The sequence below is a fragment of the Castor canadensis genome, chromosome 7, assembly GCF_047511655.1.
Source record: "Castor canadensis chromosome 7, mCasCan1.hap1v2, whole genome shotgun sequence".
NCBI lineage: Eukaryota > Metazoa > Chordata > Mammalia > Rodentia > Castoridae > Castor > Castor canadensis.
In genome coordinates, this window is record NC_133392.1 from 26,969,038 (window position 1) to 26,982,561 (window position 13,524).

The 13,524-nt window shown below is 46.3% G+C and overlaps 2 protein-coding genes across 8 annotated transcripts in view; both read right to left on the reverse strand.

Annotated features, from left to right (window-relative positions):
• The window catches only part of Wbp1l (WW domain binding protein 1 like), a 57,739-nt gene extending 56,429 nt beyond the window's left edge, over nt 1–1,310 (reverse strand). Inside the window, exon 1 of the mRNA XM_020171191.2 lies at nt 1,178–1,310. Coding sequence (XP_020026780.1) covers nt 1,178–1,267 — 90 coding nt within the window. The 5' untranslated portion in view covers nt 1,268–1,310. The remainder of the gene's footprint in view (nt 1–1,177) is intronic.
• Sfxn2 (sideroflexin 2) overlaps nt 1–13,524 on the reverse strand; it is a 73,787-nt gene that overhangs the window by 50,494 nt on the left and 9,769 nt on the right. For 6 of the 7 annotated variants that reach the window (XR_012449635.1, XR_012449638.1, XR_012449637.1 and 3 more), the window contains 8 exons: nt 13,337–13,412; nt 13,003–13,088; nt 11,415–11,475; nt 10,836–10,902; nt 10,155–10,204; nt 9,769–9,818; nt 8,606–8,653; nt 1,178–7,672 (listed from right to left, as the gene is read on the reverse strand). Coding sequence is in view for 1 of the 7 variants with exons in the window: in XM_020171259.2 (XP_020026848.1) it covers nt 7,573–7,672; nt 8,606–8,653; nt 9,769–9,818; nt 10,155–10,204; nt 10,836–10,902; nt 11,415–11,475; nt 13,003–13,088; nt 13,337–13,412 (538 nt within the window). In the remaining 6 variants the exon portion in view is untranslated. Of the gene's footprint in view, nt 1–1,176; nt 7,673–8,605; nt 8,654–9,768; nt 9,819–10,154; nt 10,205–10,835; nt 10,903–11,414; nt 11,476–13,002; nt 13,089–13,336; nt 13,413–13,524 lie in introns of those variants that run through there. The other variant, XM_020171259.2, reaches the window with a different exon arrangement.

Genomic DNA, 13,524 nt, shown 5'->3' on the forward strand with positions numbered 1-13,524 from the left:
TGAGAATCACCAACTTGAGGGCAGCATGGGCTACATGGCAAGACCCTGTCTCAAAAAAAAACAAAATAACAACATAATCAATTTCTTTAAAGCTGAGGATACTAGTGGGCAAAATAAGATGCCCATATGAAAAGGCATCTTATTAAACTCCTAGGGAAAAGATAAGTATTTGTGCTTGCACTGTTTCAGCTCTTGATCACAACATGAAGTTCAAGTGCTAAACTGTACAGACTTTGCCACAATGCAGTTTGTCTGTGTACGTGAAATCCCTTCTGAAAGACAGTGAAGACTACACAAAGCAAAGAAAATAAAATGGCAAACGCTTTGCCAAATTTAAAGGAGGAGGGGTGATTCCCCCTACTGCACCCCACCCAATTTGGCACCAAGAGTAACGCTCCCATTAGGGTTTCGAAATGCCAGTCGGGGCTGGAATCAGCACCAGCAAGCTTCTCTGCCTGAGTAAAGAGCAAGTCACCAGACAAGAAAAGCTGGGGTGCTCTGCTTGTTGCCCATACTGGCATTAGAACCACCCTTAGCTCAAAAGCTCTGTGCTGGCTCAGATCAGCATTATCTCTGATCATCTCTCCCAGGCCAGCCAGCCCAACACCAAGGGCTTCTTACAGCTCCTGTGCCGCTCCTCCTGGGGGTCCCACCCTACCTTATCGCACCTCTCTAAGAATCCTGCCGAACAACATGCCACCAAGGTACCATGGCTTACACCATTCGAAATGGAACTTTCCCTTGTCCAGCCTGAAATAAATATCCTCTCAGGCCCTCCTCCCTCTCAGGCCAGTTAAGCAGCCTGTGTATTCCTAAACATACAGACTTGCACACAGCCTCACCTGCCTTATAGGGGTGAAGAGGGGGGCTCGAATGAGCCCCACCCCACCCCTCTGCGAAAACCAGTATCAAGAAACAGCACACCTACCATGCCTGCCGTATCAATGGCCCCTCAGCCGCTTGGCACCGTGCCTCTGCCCCCTCCCTGACACCAAAACCGTCACAGGTGTGCCTGGACTAAACACTGACACCCCCTTAGCTGCTCTCCACGCCAGACACGGGCGCCCCTCTCAGGACCCCTCAATTCCTGGCAGCAAAACTCCTTAAGACTCCCTCCAGCCCGGCCTCGACGACCCCCAGGCTCCTAGCCTGACCCGGACGCCCCCTCCCCCCTTACCTGCGGGGGTTCAGCCATGACTGACAGGGGGCTGGGCAGCGCCTGGAGGAGCAGGAGCGCCATGCCACCCAGGAGCCTTCTCCTCTCCATCCCCCTCCTGCTCCTGCTCCTCCGCCACGGCGCCGCCACCTCCCTCCTCCTCCCTCTCTTCTTCCTCTTCTTCCTTCTTCCCTTCTCTTCCTGTTTCACTCTACCCTCCCGCTTCCGGCTCTGCTCCGCCCCGCCCCAGGCAAAACACCCTCCCAGACACAGGGGGAGGATCTCCAGTTCCAGCGCCTCATTGGCTCCTAACCCTTCGCCCACGGATCAAAATTGTTGTCTATCAAATTCAAGTCCCACCCCCATGAGCTGCTCAGCCAATGAAAAGTAGGAGGAAGCCGGGCCATCTTGAGTGCTGCGAACTGATGTAAAATGCGTTCAGACCCGCAGAGAGTGGCGGAAGTAGAGTCGACTGGGGGGGGCAAGACCCTCCAGAAGATGTATTGAAAAGTCCTCTTCGCATACGGCCATTTTGAGTGTGGCGGAAGTTTTAGGTTTCTATAGTTCAACAAATAAATGAGAAGAGATGTAATGATTGTAAAGGGTGTTTGAAAATAAGTGTTTTTTTCCAGATGGTAACCAAGCAATCCTAAAGAGGAAAAACAATTGCAATCTAAAAATCTTTGATGTCTTTTGTTTTGAAGCACAGACCCATTATCAGGGTTCCTTTGCCAATCTCAAACTACTCAAGCAGCATTTTAGGTCCTTTTGTATTCCCTATTACACAGTATTTTGACTGAAGCATGGTGCTTTGTCAACCCAAGTTTTAGGGACAAAATTCTAATGACTGTACTTCAGAAATGGCTGTGAAATTCACCTCTCATTTCTTTAACCCATGTTCTTATCTTCTGGCTAAAGACAAATGACCTCCCTGATAGCCTGCAGACTAACCAATTCTTCTCTATCAAATTCCCTCCACACACCACAGCAACATTGCTGTACCATATAAATCCAAACATTATGTGATGGCTTTCTCTTTTAAAACACTTCAACTGCTTACAAGATATTATCATTCAAGTTTCTCAATATGGTCCTTCCTGTGATCTGATCCCCACCTTCTTCATCCCATCTCCTGCCACACATGCCACAATGAACACTTAAGAGATACCAACTTCTTTACACGTTGCACATCCAGTTCCCTGTTTACAAATTCCAAGCTCTCATCCTTGTTTCTTCTGGGTTCACACAACCTCACACACTGTATAGAATCTGCCTACCTGGTTTGTAGATTTTTCTATGGCACACCAAGGCACTGTCATTGTCCTCCTCCTCCTCCTTTTTTAAATCTCTACAACATCCTATACAGGTCTGAACCATGAGCTCAATCAATATTGGTAAAGTAATTGAACATGCATAGCATGCATGAGGCCCTGGGTTCAACCTCCAGCATCAAAACATAAATAAACAAATAAATAAATAAAGAGGGGTTGGGGATATGGTTAGTGATGGAGCGCTTACCTAACATGTATGAGGTCCTGGGTTCTACCCCAAGCACCACAAAAACAAATATATCCTAGCTACTCGGGAGACAGAAATTGGGAGAATCACCATTCAAGGCCAGCCTGGGGAAAAAAGTTCAAAAGATCCCATCTCAAGCAATAAAACATGAATATGGTGGCATGCATCTGTCATCCCAGCTACACAGGAATGGAAGCACAAATGGGAGTGCAGGATAAGTAATGGGGAGTCGGGGAATGAAGGAGATTGATGGAGGGGTTGAATTCAACTATGATATTTTAAGAATTTTTGTACATATCATGATGTACCCCCAATACAACAATATGATAATTTTTTGATAAAAGTAAATAAATGAAGACCCCTGGCAAAGAACTCAGCTGAGTATTTTACAGGCTGACGCAGTCTAGCCCCCAGCTAAGCCCAGAGAGTAGCTCTCTCCTTAAAATGTTGGTAAAATGTGCCAGGAGCCAGTGGCTTACACCTCTAATCCTAACTACTTGGGAGGATGAGATCAGGAGGATTGAGTTTCCAGGCCAGCTTGCAGAAATAGTTTCCAAGACCCCATCTCCAAAATAACCAGAGCAAAATGGGCTTGAGGTGTGGCTCAAGCGGTAGAGCACCTGTTTTGCCAGCAGGAAGCCTTGAATTCATACCCTAAACCCACCAAAAACAAAACAAAATGTTGGCAAAATGAGAAACAGGTAAGAGTGAAGAAACCAGTTTTGTCCCAGCTTCACAATACCCATGGTTCTGCTTCTTATGTTTTTTTTTCCTTAAGTGTCTTTTTTTTTTTTTCTTGAGATGGAGTCTTTCCATTGTTGCCCAGACTGGCCCCAAACTCCTGGTTTCAAACAATCCTCCTGCCCCCACCTCTTAAATAGCTGGAACAAGCACAAAAAACCATGCCTGGCTCTGCCTCTATCTTGACTCCACTTTCTCAAGTGCTACAAAACCTGACAAGCATTTTTCCCAACCTCTAATTTCTTAGAAATTCAATCATCTCTCAAATCAAGCTCCTGAAGAGGAATTAAAGCTTGAGTACTGGGCCAGGGGCAAATTAATTTCCTGACACAGGGTCTTCCCAATTCTGGCCCCCAGGAGCCCTAAGAATTTCATATAAAGGCTTGGTAGCATCATTAGGAGATTCCAGTTCAGCCTGGCAAATGCAGGGGATTCTGTTCTATCTTTTTACCTGAGAGCAAAAAGACAAATACAAAACCCTTCATAATCTGGATTAGCATTTCCCACACTAAAGTCTTTTAGTCACCCTAAGTACCTTTTAACAACCCACAGGATACAAGTCAAAGAAGGCAGAGATGGTACAGAACCAGGCTGAGAAGCAATCTAAGGAAATGCCTGGAGCCAGATGTGGTGGCACATGTCTGTAATCCCAGCTATTCTGGAGGTGGAGATCAAGAGGATCACAGTTTGAGGCCAGCCAGGGTAAAAAGTTGGTGAGATCCTATTTCAACAAATAAGCTGGTGCAGTGGTATGTACCTATAATCCCAGCTACACAGGAGGTATAAGCAGAAAGATCTTGGTCTGATGTCAGCCTCAGGAAAAAATGCAAGACCCTGTGTGTGTGTGTGTGTGTGTGTGTGTGTGTGTGTGTGTGTCCTAAAACAAAACAGGGCTGGAGGTATGGCTCAAGTGGCAGACCACCTTCCTAGCAAGCGTGAGGCACTGAGTTCAAATACCAGTAAAAAGCTGGGTGCTGGTGGCTCACACCTGTAATCCTACTACTCAGGAGGCAGAGATAAGGAGGATTGTGGTTCAAATAGTTCATGAGACCCTATCTCAAAAAGCTCCTTACAGAAAAAGGGCTGGTGGAATGGCTCAAGGTGTAGGCCCTGAGTTCAAACTCCAGTACTACAAAAAAAAAAAAAAAAACCCAGTAAAAGGCCTGCCTAGCAGGCTTGAGGCCCTAATTTCAAACCTCACTACTGCCAAAGAAATAATAATAACTGAAGTGCCCTTTGGACTGGGGGTGGTAGAGCACTTGCCTAGCATGCACAAGGCCCTGAGTCCCATCCCAACACTTCAAAGATAAATAAATGAAAGACCCCTGAGTACTGAAGCCACCACCTATTCTTGACTTTTCAAGAGTGATTGTCTATGAAGAGAAGAGGCGTGCATGCCAGAAGGCTTGAGAAGCTGGAAAGCCAAGGGAAAGGCTGTTGGTCTTGAAATAGTATCAGTGAGGAGCTGTTCCTGATTCTGGCTAGCTTTGATAATGTTACTTTTTCCTGTTTGCCTTTGGAAATGGGTAAAGCTAAAACCAGGCAGCCCATCTTAAGGAAGCTCACTCAAAGACGTTACTATGCAGACAACAGCTAAAATCAAATTGCCATGTTATGATACGGGTGAACATTATCCTCATTAAGTGCAAGAAATCAGAAACAGAAGGCCCCATTGTATGATGCCATTTACACAAATTGCCTAAAATAGGTCAGTCTGGAGACTAGCAGAGTAGTGCGTGTCTATAATCCCAGCACTTGGAAAGCTGAGGCAGGATTAGGAAATTGAGTTCAGTCTGGATCACATAGTGAAACCCTGTATCAAACCAAACAAAAATAGACAAGGGGTTGTGAGGGGGTAGGGGAAATGGGGAGTGACTGCTAATGGGTTTGGAGTTTCTTTTGGGAGGTAATGAAAATGTTCTAGAATTACAATGGTAAGGAGTCCACACTTCGGGACTAAAAACACACTGAATTGTACACTTTAAAAAAGGACTACACTTGTAGTCCCAGCACTCAGGAGGCTGAGTGCTGAATTTGAGGCTAACCTGAGCTACAGAGCAAGACTTTGTTTCCAAATAAGGAGTGAATTTTATAGGTGAATTATATTTTACTTTTTTTGTGTGTGATATTGGAGCTCAAACTCAGGGCTTCATGTATGCTAGTCAAACACTAAACCACTGAGCTACATCCCCAGCCCTGTATACCTTTTTTGCATTCACTTTTGGGATTTGAACTCAGGGCTTCACACTTGCTAGGCAGGTGCTCTGCCACTTGAGCCACTCCACCAGCCCCTTTTTGTGTTGGCCTTTTTTGAGATAGGGCTTCACAAACTATTTACCTGGGCTGGCTTCAAACTGTGATCTTCCTAATCACTGTCTCCTGAGTAGCAAGGATTATAGACGTGAGCCACCAGCGCCCAGCTGCCTGGCTTACTCTTTTTAAGTGTGGAGAAACAAATTACAGCTGGGAATCTCAGCATCAGAAAGGCGGTCCTTTCCCTTTAGAGCAGTAGCTCTCCGAATCTGGAAGACTAGCAGAATCAGCAACACCGGAGATTACTAGACATGCCCGTTCTCAGGCTCCACCCCAGACCTCAGAATTGGAAACTGGAGATGGCCTCTGTGATCTGTGCCTTTGTGAAAACAAAAACAGCCTGCCAGGTGAACAGTTATGCCCATTTTTAAGAGCCACTGCTCTAGAGTGTGGAGTGCCAGGGCCAGACAGTAAATATTAGACTTTGCATGCTGCATATATTGGTCTCTCACATAGACTTGTTCTTTTTCCCCAAAAAAATCTTTATAAATGTTCCCAAGAGGACAAAAAACAGGTAGCAGGTAGGTTTGGCCCTCTGTGTCATGGCTCACCAACCCCTAGGACAACAAGGCTTCCATCCTGGGAGATCTCTAGAGCTTCCAGCAGACAGGTGGGTTCTTTCCCTTTAATTAGGAGAATAAACAATGGTCTCCAGGCATCAGACAGGTCCGATGCCTTGTCCCCCTTAAGTTATGACATCCTTTGACATGCCAAGGACCAATAAGACCAGGTTCTGTTTCCCACCAGGTTTTATCATCTCAGTATGAAAACTGGTTTTCATGCTCTTTTAAGTAATTTATTTAATTCAGTGTTAGCCTTTGAACGGAATCAGCAAATCCCACCAGACAGAACTCATACACACACTGACCCCAGGTAGGCCACCCCAGTCCCCCAGGGAAGGGAAATGGTGGTGCTTTGCTTTGCACACTCTTAAGGCTCTTTTTTCCTGGCTGATTTCCAATCAGAGGTGTCCAAGTAAAACTCGCCTTTCCTATCAGTACACACATACCAGTCTCTCTCTGGTGTTTAACCTAGTGGACTGAGTAAAAGAGCAGCCAGGAAATCATATCCATTAACGCATGTGGCTAAGGCCTATATACATCCTTTTCAGTCATATTTAGGGGAAATTAATTTTTAAACAGGCAGTAAGAGAAGAGTTACACCATTTTAAAGTCCCAAAAATAGATCTAGACATGATTTTAGGACAGAAAATGAAGTCACAGGGCTTGAATTACCACATAGCTCTATACTTCATAGGGTGCCTTGTTGTTTTAGCACAAAAAACTCCTGGGTGTCTGATAAACTCAAGTCTAGCAGCATTCCCAAGGAAGCCTCCCAGCCAGGGGACAATGAGGAGAATGAGGAAGGGTGAAGATGAGCCCCAAAGTGCCACAAACTGCATTCCCCCTTCTCTTCCTGAGCCCAGCTAGAATTGAATGGATAAAAAGTTTCATTGTGGCCAGCCATGGTGGCTCATACCTGTAATCCTAGCTACTCAGGAGGAGGAAATCAGGAGGATGATGGCTTGAGGTTTGTGAGATTCCACGTCAATCAATAAGAGCTGGGTATAGTGGTACATATCTGTCATCCCAGCTACATGGGAAGAATAAATAGGAAGATCGAGTTCTAGGCTGGCCTGGACATAAATGAGAGACCCTATTTGAAAAATACCTAAAGCAAAAAGGGCTAGGAGTGTGGCTCAAGAGCACCTGCCCACTCCTCTGCCCCAATCCAGCCTGGCTTTCAGACATTGCTGCAAAAAGGAAGTTAGCACAGGCGAGCACAGCAGCAAAGAAGGAAATGATGAATATGGGAATAGACTGGTCCTTGCTGGTGTGGGTTATTTAGAGACCCTTATTGAAGTAGACATAAGGTATATTTTCTCCATACTTGGTCTTGATTGTGTCTTGGAGCTCTGGTTCCAGATAGTGAACTGGCAATTTACTGAAAACAGAGTAAAAGGGGGTTATAAGCATGTCACCCAGAACAAGTGGCAAATTGCCCTCAGGAAACATCCAACCCAAATATCACCTCCAAGAAGCCCTTCCTGATTTTTCTAGCCAAAATTATTTTGGTTACAATGTATTTGTATGCTACAATGTTGCTTTTACCTCTACTTCATTCTCCCTGGGCTGTTCTTTGTTTAAACTACCATCTTCTCCACAGCATTATAAACACAATGGTCAGGACACAGGGAGTGTCTAGCAGATGACCACAGGATGAGAGTACTGAGGAAGGGGAGACAGCACCTTCTCCATATACTCTCAAGCTAGTCCTGTCTCCCAGAGCCAGTCACTACCCCTCCCACACACAGTCTGATCCCTTCTCTTTCCCACCATCCCTTCTCCCTTGTAGTACACACAAAGGAAAGTACAGAAGTCCAAGTCAGTGCAGAGGTCCAAATATGAGCCAGAATAAGCACCTTATTCAATTTTAAACACCAGATCCAGAAGTCTTTGCTCCCATTTCTTTGGTGGGGAACAGGAAATGCTCCTCTCTCTCTTTTCTCCCTGTTCCTCTCCTAATAAACTTTACTGTTACTTTTATAAAAAAAAAAAAAAAAACCAGATCCTGCCAGGGAAGTTCCTCCTAATAACCCAGCCAGCAGGAAAGAAAGTCTCTTATCCCTCACCATCTAAGGCAGCCCTTGCTCCACTGGGTGGGAACAACCTCACTCTTCCTCCTGCTTTCTCCCTCCCTTGGAGATCTGGCTGGTTTGCCATTCACCAGGTGTTAAGATGGCCAGAGTTTAAGCTGATAGGCACTTGTCCTTGGAAAATGGTGCCTTCCTGTCTTGTCCCTCTTCCCTGGATGGAAGAGGAAGGGAGCAAAGGCAGGGTGTCCAATAAAACAAAGTAAGCAGCAAACAGCCAATACCATTCCTGTGGGAAGAGTCCACATGCCACTGGCACCATGAAGAGGAGGCTGGAAGAGAGGAGAAACCAAAATGTTAGTGGTCATCTCCCTGCAGCGCCGCCCGCACTCCATCCCTAAGTCCTAGAAGGAAGGGGAAGATGCCCACACACCTGGCCTGCCTTCCCAGATGGCCCCACAGTCCTCTCCCTCCACTCTTCTCTGTCCTCTGAGTATCAAGAAATTCATCTTGGTGTCTCATCTCAGTGCCTCTCCATCCCTCACCCCAGCCCTAACCCCACACTCATGTTTAAGCAGATAAGGAAAACAATAAAATGACTGGGGAAAGAAAGGAGTGGACCATGAGACCACAAGCAACCATGTCAAGTAGCCATGTCTTGTCATTAGTCTGCTGACCTGGCAAAGCATGATTAATGCTAGGATTACATCTGGGCAATGGCAAGCTCCTAAGAATGCTGACATGAACCTGAGTGCTGGTGGCTCACATCTGTGATCCTAGCTCCCCAGGAGGCAGAGATCAGGAGGATCAAGGTTCAAAGCCAGCAGGGGCAAATAATTCATTAGACCCTATCTTGAAAAATCCTATCACAAAGAAGGGTTGGTGGAGTGCCTCGAAGTATAGGTCCTGAGTTCAAACCCCAGTACCACACAAAAAAAAAAAAATGCTGTATCATTTTCTTCCTGCATGAGGCTGGGACACCTGACAGTCCCAAGCAAAATTGTCATCATTCTTATATCTCTTCTCTAAAACTGCTACAGACTTGAGGTCAGAGGGGAGACCCTGGGAAACATCACACCTTCCATTCAGAACTGTGCACAGAACCTAGTCGTCATCCCACTGACCTCCAAAAGAATTAAGTGAAAGCTTTCCAGGTGGACTACAGGTATCCTGAGCTTAGCTTAGCCACTTTTCTCTCTCTCTCTCTCTCTCTCTCTCTCTCCCTTCTTTCCTTTTTTTTTTAAGACAAGGTCTTGCTACATAGCCCAGGCTAGCCTTGAACACAGATGCTCCTGCCTCAACCTCCCAAGTGCTAAGATTACAGGCGTGCACCACCATGCTCAGTCAGAAAAAGGAGCACATGCTCTCTGATACAGGCTACACAAGAAGACTGGTCTTAGGTACCCCAGCCACTACAGAACCCAAACCATCAAAATACCATACTCACAAGCACCCAGACAGCATAACTTGCAATGGGGCATGCAACACCTTGACTTTCTGCACAAAAAAAAAATAAAAGAAAAGCCCACTTGGGACTTAAATACCTTAAGGTGGACTCCATGCCTGCCCTACCAGGGATCAGTCAGCTAGAAGAAGCCTGAGACCAGGACCTGCTGACCCTGAAGGAGAGATGGGGTATTCTCCTGGCTGTCTGCAGACAATACCAGGAAACTGGCTCTGATGATTAAAATGAGAGGCCAGTGGGGACTATAGAAGTTCTACTTGAGTGAAATGATGGAGTGGTGGATAGAGGGGAGGAGGGAAGTATCAGGAGACCCAGGCAGTGTGGCTGGAGGACTCTAGGAAGGGAAGATACCAGAGAACCCTTCTCACCCTCATGAAATGCAGTTTCTCCAGCCTTTCCATGATGACAGGCAACAAGACTGGAAGAGAACAAGGAGAAGCTGAGGGGAGGGCTAGAAGACTCCCCAAAATGCCCTTCTGCAGTCAGAGAGGCTTTGGAAGCTTTGGAAAATACTTGACACTGGGGAGAAGAACGGAGACTGTGTAGGAATGGCCACTCCCGACCTCTCTCCCCCGAGTCCCAGAGAAAACATGCTTCCCAAACTTCTCAATGTACATACCTGTAACAAGAGGAGAACCTGTATCACTAAGCCCAAAGTAGCCCTCTCAAAATTAAAAACTTTCTTTGAAGGCTCATGCAAACAAATTTTATATCCTACTGTGTAATATTTCCCTAATGGAAGCAAACCATGGAAGGGAATTTATTTCTACTACTGTTTCCTTGTACCCTACACTGCCCAGCACAATAAGCACTGGTGCTTAATTAGTATTAGTTGAATAAAAATAACTCCACCCCCCTCCAACAGCTCTGATGAAACAATGTTCAAGGAATGTGTGTGATCTCCTGGGCTTTTAGCACTCACACAAACCAGTTGGAGAAGCATAGCTATAAGAGGTTGATATCCCACCTCCCACCTGAAAGCTGAATGTAGTTGAGGGTTCTGCCATGTATTCTAAGATCCCCAGGATGAAAGGGGTTCCCCATCTTACTCATGCCAGGAGCTGCCATGGTGATCCGAGAAATAACCACTTGAGTGATGCCTATAGCCGCAGCTCTCTAAGGGCAAAAAGATTAAGTAGTCAGGAATGACCTATCCAGTACACACATGGGCTGCATTGCAGGTCAGGTTATGGACAAGTCTGAGCTGGCTTTAGAAGTAGAAATGAAGACAGGCACTCACACCTGTAAATCCTAGCTCCTCAAGAGTCAGAGATCAGGAGAATCATGGTTCAAAGTGTGCCTGAGTAAATAGTTCGTCAGACCCTATCTCAAAAAAACCCTTCATAAAAAAGGGCTGGTGGAGTGGCTCAAGGTGTAGGCCCCAAGTTCAAAACCTAGTACCCCAAAAGAAAAAAAAAAAAGAACTAGAAATGGCAGAGGAAGGGCATAAGAGGTCTGTTCTGAACAAAGAAACCTAGGGAAAATTTAGTAGGGAATGAGGATGGAGCCAGGGACAAGCCATCTCACTCCTATAATGGCAGGCACCCAGGCCTGCTCTGACCACTAAGGAGGGAACAGGACCTAAGAGTAGAATTCCTTCCTCCCATCCCAAGGGATGTCTTGCTCACCTGGGAATGGCCAAGCTCATTCTGATTCCCGTCCTTCACGCAGACGCCCTGGATGAGTTCCCTAAACATAAACAGGAATTGCTGGACTTGAGAAAGAGGTGTTGGGAGCCTGCCAGGCATGTGACACACCAGGGGATCAAGGGCACTCAAGCTCTAGGAAACCCCTCCTGCACCTGGCCCTTCTGCACTCCAGAGAATGGTATCTCAGAATGATCTAGAGCAGTGGCTGAGAGTGAGCCTTAGGCTTATACCACCTCGGCTGACTCCTGAAACTGCAGAGTATGTGTGTGACCTACAGCATGATCCTTAATCCTTCTAAAACCTCAGTTCTCATCTGCAAAAATGGGGCTAATCCTGGCACCCACTTCAAGGAATATGGTGAAGATTAAATGAGGTAATGCCTGTCAAGTGCTTAGTTCAGCACCTGACAGAGTGACCACTTTGTCACTCTGACTGTTCTTCTAGGGCCAGCTCTTGACAGCACTCACTCAACCTGGGACCAGGTAGTTTGCTCCACTCATTCATCTGCTGGGAACAAGTGGATGGGGGAAGGACAGAAGAGAGAAGCAATGTGTATGCATGACCTTCTTGTGTTCTTTCTACAAGGACCACTGTGGCAAATCTCCATTTGCTAATAATCCCAAGAAAACATGGCTTGTGGATACTGACAATGATGACAATGGTACCAATAATAGCCGATGCTTATGCAGCATTTGTTATGTCCCAGTGGTGTTTGGAGTGCTTCACGTGTATTGCATCTTCAAAACCTTAAAGCAGGGGATCATCTATGTGCTCTCTATTCAAAAGACAAAAACTGACCATTTAAAAAAACAAAAAATGAAACAAAAAATAATAAGCAAAATTGAATTTAAAACAAAAGAAAGAAAAACTGGACTGGGAGTGTAGCTCAGTGGCAGAGCACTTGCCTAGCATATAAAAGGCCCTCGGTTTGATTCCCCAACACCAGGGAAAAAAAAAAAGAAGAAGGAAGGAAGGGAGGAAAGGAAGGAGGGAGGGAAGGAGGAAAGAAAACTCGTGAGATCTACTGAGTTTCTCTTTTACCTTTTATACTGAAAAGTTGAGAGGCGGTTGCCTGGAAAACATTTATCTATTCCTCTTCTTTCTTTCTTTTGGCAGCTCTGGGGTTTGAACTCAGGGTCTCATGCTTGCTAGGCAGGCACTTTACCACTTGAGCCCCTCTGGCTTCTTACAAAGCTTCTTGGTTCTGCTCTATCTTTAGGTGTCTCGCTCTGCTAACATGACATTGGGTAAGCCATTCCCAGGGTTTTGGAAGACAGAGTTCATGACTCTAACACCATTTCAACCAGAAAGACAGGATGCAGTATAAAACCCCAGAGATTCATTCTCTCTCCCCGCCACCACATAATAAAAGCCTCCCACAACACTCAACACACTGACTAACCCTACCTGCCAATCCTAGGACTAACACTCCAGGGGCAGCCAGTCAAGGACTTCACAGACTCAGCCCTTGGCCCTCTCCTCACCAGCTCAGCCCTACGAAGCCCCCATTGCCTTGTTTCCCCATAGCCTTGTGGTGCAGATGTAGAAAAGGGCTCCCTGTACTCACTGCTGTCGCATCATTGGGATATTGACACAGTTAGCTGCAGCCACAGCGGCAAAGGGCACCCAGCGGCCCACCAAGGGTGGAGCTCTCTGTTGAGGGCAGGGAACAATGGGAGTTGTTTAAGCTCATGGGAGGATGGGAGTGGAGGGGAGGGGAATTCAGGATTATAAAGAAAGAAAGACAATTAAACCTTGCTACTGCCACAACTCCAGACACCCAGTCTGTGACCCCAAATTCCTGCAAAGCCAGGGAAAACCAACCTGGGACAGCCCTGATGTCTTCCCTAGGACTTTGCTGCCCCCTGGTGGCCACTGTGCTCAAGGCGGCCCAACCTTACCTTTGTCCACATGTTCATGCCCACAGCAGTGGCTACAGCAGTAGTAGTAGCTGTGAAGTAAGAGAGGGCCATCTGCCTAATGGAGGAGGGAAATGACAGGTGTTGGGAGTGGGGACCCTGATGGCTGAGGCCAGGCCAGGGACTCAAGTGAGGCTTCACATCTCATGTGATCTGTCCCCAACCTCATC